Source organism: Hipposideros armiger, unplaced genomic scaffold (genome assembly GCF_001890085.2).
Source record: "Hipposideros armiger isolate ML-2016 unplaced genomic scaffold, ASM189008v1 scaffold_164, whole genome shotgun sequence".
Taxonomy (NCBI): Eukaryota; Metazoa; Chordata; class Mammalia; order Chiroptera; family Hipposideridae; genus Hipposideros; species Hipposideros armiger.
Window position 1 is genome coordinate 980,675 of NW_017731514.1, and position 7,599 is coordinate 988,273.

The 7,599-nt window shown below is 57.9% G+C and overlaps 1 protein-coding gene across 2 annotated transcripts in view; it reads left to right on the top strand.

Annotated features, from left to right (window-relative positions):
• The window catches only part of FBLN1 (fibulin 1), a 78,834-nt gene that overhangs the window by 15,308 nt on the left and 55,927 nt on the right, over positions 1-7,599 (top strand). For both annotated transcript variants that reach the window (XM_019651725.1, XM_019651726.1), the window contains exons 2-4: positions 1,891-1,996; positions 4,987-5,122; positions 7,291-7,462. In XM_019651725.1, the coding sequence (XP_019507270.1) occupies positions 1,891-1,996; positions 4,987-5,122; positions 7,291-7,462 (414 nt within the window). The remainder of the gene's footprint in view (positions 1-1,890; positions 1,997-4,986; positions 5,123-7,290; positions 7,463-7,599) is intronic.

The following is a 7,599-nucleotide window of genomic DNA, read 5'->3' on the forward strand; positions in this document are numbered from 1 at the left end:
CATAACTGCTGGCTCTCCTTGCGAAGGCTCCCCTGCTTTGGTGCTGGGAGGTCTGTGATGCGAGACAATTTTATCTGAGCCCCAAGCCCATGGTGGGTCTCCCACGTTCACCAAACGGTGTCATCGGGGACCATGGAGAGGGGATAGCTGAGGTGGGGTCTGGCCAGGTGGACAGAGGGCAGTGATTGGCAGGCTTTGTGGGGTGGACCGTCACCCTTGACCAGACCACCTGGGACTCCCTCCGCCAGCCTGAGGAGCCCGTGAGAGTGAGGAGGGAAGCCCTGGGCAGGGGGCCTGAAGCTCTGGCCGTTGTCGGTTGTTGGGGGGTTTTGGTTCAGGGCACGGTCCCTCCTCCTGGCCATGCGAAGTGGCCGGCCTGGCCTCAGCTTTTCACCCAGGTGCTGGCCATCCCGGGGTCTTTCCGGGCAGTGGCAGTTTGCAGACGTGCTGTGGTGGCCGACAGCAGGTCGTCAAGGCCAATGTTTTTGGATGTCTCAGCCTCATGCTAAGCCCTAGAGCAAGCCTCCCAGCCTTGGAAGAACAATGAGCTCAAACAGAACACCCATGATCGTCAGTACCAAGAAACACTGCCAGACCTGGCGGGACTTACCTCACGGGGTGCTGGGCAGCCGTCAGTAAGAAAACGGGGTGCCTCTCAAAGCCCAATTTTGAAATTTCCTGCTGCAAGGTGACCTGCTGCCCAGGCTGCAGAGGTCGTCCGTGCTAAAGCTCCCAGCCACGTGAGCCCCTCATGCTTAGGGCAACTTGGTACCTGACTGCTCCTCCCTGGGGACACGGTGGGGTCCTGTCCTTCCCGGGAGCTGAGGGTTCTGTGCTGGGCCGCAGCCAGGGGTGGGGCCAAGAGCTGGCTGGGGACTGGAGGCCCCGGGTCCCCATCTCTGCCGAGCCATTATGCAGCCTTGAAGCCGTGGGTGGGACAGCTTTTTGTCTTTCTGTAAGCAAAGACACAGCCTTTGGCAAATCAAGGGCGGAAGCCATGGCCAGCCGCATTTTCCTCTTCTTTATGACTGACGCCTCCCTAACACGTGGCTTCGTAGATTAAATGAGCAACAGGACCTGGATCCCAGAAGCTGGTCCGGAAATGTTGGCCCTTTCCGCCCCACACCCCGAGTTGTCATGCTGCCCCGAGGCCCCCTCTCCATTTGCGCCTCCTCGCTTGGCTGCTCCCTGGGGTGCACCCCCCACTGCTTGGCTGGGTCCCCACTCTCAAGAGAGAAACCTTCCTCGGTTGTCCCACGTTTTGGTACCAGCCTTGCTTTGTTGGAACCTCCAGGCCTTCCTGGAGGTTCCGTCTACACTGTCCGTCTTTAGTGGCACAAGCCACCTCTGACCCTGTAGGAGTGGGGCTGGCCGCATCCTGGATGCCCTGACTGCTGGACTGGACAGTGTCTCAGTCGTGCCTCTGTCAGCAGCACCTGTTTTTCTTGCCCTCCCTCCGGACTGTGAACGCAGGGTCCCATCTGGGCAGAGCTCTCACCTGGGCAGGGTCCCTGTCTGAGTGTCCGGCATGTGGCCGGAGCAGGGATTCAGCTGGGCGAGCGTGGATCCCAGGTGCTTAGCGCAGCCCTGTCAGAACTGGATTTGGCAGTTGCCTTGTAATAGCTGAGGTTTCAGGCCTTTCTAGGAAGGAGTGGGGCTTGTGCTCCCAGCCCAGTGAGTTTTCGGCATGGGTTTGTTGAGCGACTAAAGGAACGGACGTACCTACTGCCCTTTCAGACCAGCCAGATGCTGGAATGCAGACCTCAGGGCCTCCAGATGTTGCTGTGGGGAGGGGAACCCTTGGCCACCTGAGGGAGCCAGCATGTCAAAGGGGACCTTGTACGGGGTGAGTGGAGGGTCACCAGTCCCCCGTTTCTCTTCCCTGCACAGCGGGCGCAGATGTCCCCATGGAGACTTGCTGTGCAGATGGACATCGAATGGCCACCCAGCACAGGGACTGCTCCCTGCCGCATACCTCGGAATCCAAGGAATGCAGGTATGTTTTTAGTGGCTGCCATGGTACCAGGACGACATTTCTTCAGAGGAAAGTGGGGGAGGAAGGGGCAGCCAGGCCCCCCCCCCGAGGCTAGGTGCCTAGGGCCAGGTACGCCTGGGCTGAGAGAGGTGCGGTGGGCCGCGTGCCCCCACGGTGCCTGGACAGGACTCTGCTCCCCCTTCCCATGCCGTCTAGCTGTCCATCCCTCTCACTGGGCTGCCAGCACCATCGGGGTGTGCAGCTCCCTCTGCCACAGCCGGGCAGGTGGCCCAGTCAGCTTCCTCCTGATGAAACGAAGGTCCTTGGAGGGGGTGATGAGATCATAAGCTGGAAGCGCTTGGCAAATCCAAAGTGTGAATTGCCTTCAGACCCCAAAACCACAGGAGCCCGTCCAGAACGGAGAGTCCCCCTGACAGCTGCCCACCTTACACAGTAGCCGACGTCTGCACTGACTGTTCTTATTCCTCTTTCCCTAAATTGACTCAAGGTCCCTCAGAGTCCTGGGAGCATATACAAGCTTAGAATAAATAACGAAGATATGTTGATCATCATCATCAAGATCGTTGTGAAAACAACAGCAAGCCTTTAGAAAGCACCCACTTTACGCTGTGCGTTTGATGCACATTTCACCTTGCTGTGAACCCCATTTCACAGATGAGGAAACCTAGCTTTCCCCGGTACCCACAGCCAGCAGGTGCTGGCATCGGGATTTGGGCTTAGAGCTACTTCCCCTGGGCGCAGGTGTCAGGGAAGTGAGAGGGCATGAAGACGTCATCCGTTGCCATGCGTTCGCTTCTGAGCCGAGTCTAAGCGGCATTGACGATGGGCACTGTGGGCAGAAAGAAAATGCGGGGAAGACTCGCCCGCCTCATTCTGGAGTTTGCATTTGTGTTGGCATCGAGCACTGCGTGCTGCCTGCCAGCAGCGACAGGGGATGCAAATCTTAATTTAGAAAATTCTTGAAAAGTCAAAGAAAGCCTTATAGACCAAACAAAGGAAGAGAAAACAGGACACGGGTTGTTTGAATCCACTGGGAGGCCGTGGGGTTGGGATTTACGGAGCGTCTGATGAGTGACAGCTGGGACCCTGGCTCCCACTCACAGCTCAGCGCTGGAAAGGTTGGAGGGGCCGCTGGCAGTTCCCCCGGGACGCTGGGAGCTCAGCCCCAGGCGTTCCGTTTACAGACAGCACCAGCACCCCAGAACCCTCCCAGGCTGGAATTCTGGCTGTGTGACCTGAGCCAGTTCGGAGACTCAGTTTCCCCCCGTGTAAAAGGGGGACCCTGATACCTTCTTCCTTTCAGGGTTGTGGTAATGACCTGAAGTGAGAGAAGAAGCCAGCGCCCCAAAGCCCAGTGCTGCGCTCCTTGTGCCACCTGCCCCACTGGGACACAGCGCAGCCGCTGTTGCCCCGGAAACCCCCTCCGTGTGAGAGCCTCTCCTTCCCCACCAGGCCATTCCTCTCCCCACCCCTGAAGCCTTTGCACAAGCCTGACACACAGTAGGGCTACAGCCAAATTTTGTTTTGATTGTAGTAAAATACCCATAACGTACATTTTGCCATCTTAACCATTTATAAGTGTACATTTCAGTATCTTCCCACTGCTGTGTGACCGTCACCACCATCATCTCCAGAACTTCCTCATCTTCCCAAGCTGACTCTGACCCCATGAAACAACTCCCCGTCCCCCACCGCAGCCCCTGGCACCCACCACCCTACTTTTTGTCTCTGTGAATTGGACTTCTGCAGGTGCCTCATATAAGTGGAATCACACAGCGATGCCTTTTGTGTCTGGCTTGTTTCCCTTAGCGTGACGTCCTCCACAGGTCCATCCGTGTTGTAGTGTGTTAGAATTTCCTTCCTTCTTAAGGCTGAGTAATAGTGCACTGGTATGTAGAGACCACATTTTGCGTATGTGCTGCTGTGGACGTGGGTGCACAAATATCTGTTGGAGTCACTGTTTTCAATTCCTGGAGGCATATCCCCGGAAGTGGGTATGTAGTAGTTTTAACTTTTCGGAGGAGCCCCCTCGCTGTTTTCCACAGCGGCCACACCGTTTCCTATCCCACCAACGGAGCACGAGGGCTCCCTTTCCTGCACATCCTCACCAACACCTGGTTTTCTATCCAGCCAAAAGTTTTCAATGGCTGGCTGACTGGCTAGATGCATATCTGGGTGCTCTCTCTGACGATTTAGTGAAATGCCTGTTATTTGCAAATCCCCCCAAAGCATGAGTGAATTCTGTTATGTGGTCACACAGTACAGATAAACCCATCCCAGAGCTCGGGGGCAGTTCTGGGAACACGTGGGAAGCTGGGTGCAGAACCCCACAGGTTGGAGGCGGGGGGAAGGGCAGGCGGGGGGCTGATGCCGGGGGACAGAGGTGGCCTGGCTGGCAGTGCACAGAGCCTGAGTGGGCCCCAACCCCCTGGGCAGGCACAGCCCTGGCATCTCGTCCCGCCCTTGCTGGCTTTGGCCAAAGCCAGGGTTATTTTGGGTCTGGTGGGAGCCACACCTGTGACTTACACATGGCACCCCTCACATGTGGTCTCGCCTCTCTGGAGTTATTTCCTCTGAGTCTGGAAAACGCGGATGAGTGTTGAGATGAATTCATCTGGTAAGGATGAGAGGGTCCGGCCCAGAGTCAGCTATCACCTGTCTTTGTTTTTTAAACAAGTGGGAACATTTTGGGGGTGAGGCTCAGAGCTCAGAGAGGTGAATGGGGACCTGGGTCTCCTGATGCCGCCCAGGGCACCACCCTGCGTTCAGTCTTTCTAATGAAACGCTTATTGAGCACCTTCTGTATGCCAGGCCTGTGTGTGTGTCTCTCTGTGTCTGGGTGAGTGGGGGAGGGTTGGGGAAGGGGAGACACCCAAAGATGACTGAAGTCCAACCCCCGAGGGGCTGCTGCTCTCAGGCCCTTGCACCGCCCGGCAGGCCCCCCGCCCCGCAGCCTCGGCCCTTGGCCCAGCCCGTCCCTCTGTCCATAGGATGGTCCAGGAGCAGTGCTGCCATAACCAGCTGGAGGAGCTACATTGTGCCACAGGTATCAACCTGGCCAACGAGCAGGACCACTGCACCACACCACACGGGGACAACGCCAGCCTTGAGGCCCTGTTCGTGAAGGTGAGCGCCTGGCCTGCCAGCCAGCAAGCCCTGGGCCCCTCCCAGCTCAGCAGCCACTGCTCATCAGCGGGGGGCCTGGGGCGCTCTCCCCCTTCACCCCTAGCTCCAGGCCACCTTTCCTTTTGAGCAGCAAGGGGTGCCCAGCGAGGAGGGGAGGAGGGACCATTGAGGCTCCCCGCCTCCTCCGGTTTAATCAGTAAACCTTGGACCACACCCTGGGCCCAGTCCAACTCTGGGAAACAGGGATGGAGTCACCCAGCCTCGCCCTGAGGACTTCCAGTCCTGGGGCTTCAAGCGGGAACACAGAGGTCAGAGCAGGGGTTACCTGGGCTCAGAGCCTTCGGAACCCTCTTCTCAGTTCAATGTAGGCACCCCTGCCCCACTCAAGAGGTCTTCAAGCTTCCCTGCCCTCCAGAGCGCAGAGCTCAGAATGGGCCCCCTCTAAGGCCTCTGATAACATGACCTCCATAACCACCCTAGAAGAGAAAACTGAGGTTCAGAGAGGCCCACATTCCAAAGCGGCCTCTCAGGACCAACTGGGGAGAGGGGTCTGGTGAGGCGGAGCTGGGAGTGGGCTCCATCTGGCTCAGAGACAGCCCTGCACTGAAGGTAAGCTGGGAGTAAATGACGTAATCCATCTGGGGCTCCAGGTCCAGGCCAGGCCACTCAGGGCGTCTACCACTGTGGAAGGTCTGCATCTCTGCGTGGGTGTGGCGATGTCCCAGACAGCATCCCCAGGTCTGAAAACTGCACATAAACTAACGAGGTGTCCAGGCTGCCCCTGCCTTACCACCTGCTGAGGAAGGACAATGGCTGCCCAGAGGAGCTCAGGTTTGAAAAGCTCCCCTGGTCAGCGGGCTTTCTCTCAGAGGTGCCAGGTGACGAAAGCAAGTTCCCTGGAAAAAAGACTTCCTGCTCCCTGTGAGGAAGGCAATGGAGTCATTTCAAGGAGCCAGAATCGGAGTGGCGTCTGATCCTGGGAGGGGCTGTGTGGGTGTCTGTCTGGGGGTTCGCTCTCTACACAGATTGGGATGTGGAGGGAGATTGTACATGGAAGAACTGGGGGTCCTGTGCCCCTCTGGCCACCCTCAGCCTTTGTGCGCTTTCATGGGAGGAGGCTTCTGGCGTGAGGGAGCTCGGTGGGGTGAGGGTAGGGTGGCCTGGTCAGAAGGCCCCGGGGAGCCTGGACCTCGGGCAATCCGTGGCTGCTTCTCAGGCAGGAGCTCTGCGGACGGCATCTGCCTGGCAGACATCTCTGCCTGTGTCCCCAGACTCGAGAGAAAGGGAGGTATGGGGAAAGCACGGAACATCCTAACAGGAGTGGGAACAGATCGCTCTGGCAGATGAGTGATTTGTGTTTCCGGGAAGGGTGACTCATGTCCCCCAAGGTGGAGGAGGCACTAAAGCCCCTGCCCTTTCTGGCAGCAGAGGTTGTAGCACGAGCAGAGTGGAGAACCCATCAACGCCCCCCAGCCGCCCCCAAAATAGCAGAGCCTCGCCTCCCCGGCCCTGCTATGGACCTTTTGGAAAGTTCTGGGTTCTCCTTAGGATAATGAAGACTGAAAGGTCTTTTCATATGTCAGGGTGAATGTTCTCCCCAGGATTCAGGGGTGACTTTTGGGAACGCTGGGGTCCGGGTGACAGGCAGCGACTCTGTCCCCTGCTTGATGACTTGTCTTGAGGTTCCTGTGTTTTCCACATGGACGATGCCGTTCCTGCCGCCCGAGCCACCTGGCTGGGACGGAAAGTGCATGCTCGTTCTTCCGGGCGTGCTCGAGGCATCTTAGACCGCACAAGAGGAACGGAGCCGTAGGCAGCTCCGTGGGACTCTGCGAGGGTCCCTCTCATAGCTCCCTCTTCCTGGAGGTGTGTAAATGGCTAGGGCAGGGATGTTGGGGGGGCAGTCAGGTATTGGGGAGCACATGCTGGATACAAGCCCTTTTAAGGTTTCTTTCAAAAGCGGGGCCTGTGAGAATTGGGGGCAGCAAGCCCCAGGCTTGGCTTATTTTGCTCTTTACTGCCCACATTTAGAAGAGATAGTTGGGACAGGCACGCGTCATCACCGTTCAGGGTGAGTGGACTTGGGGGCGGGGTTCAGAGGGGCCCGCGGGGCCGCGCTGTGCTGTGGGTGTGGCGTATCCATCTGGAGTCTCCGCCTGTGTTCGCAGAGATGCTGCCACTGCTGCTTGCTGGGGAGGGCGGCCCAGGCCCAGGGCCAGAGCTGCGAGTACAACCTCTTGGTAGGCTACCAGTGTGGGCTGGTCTTCCGGGCGTGCTGCGTCAAAGGCCAGGAGACCACTGACTTCGCTCCTGCAGACAATGGGGACCTCCAAGAAGCAGGTAATTTCCGCCCTCCCTTCCCTCTTGGGCAGGGGTCGGCAAACTTTTGAGAGGGAGGAGCCGCCAGGGGTCAGCAAACGGCGGCTCGCGAACCGCAGGATCTGAAGTAAAATTGAAAATGAAAATAAAACTATCAT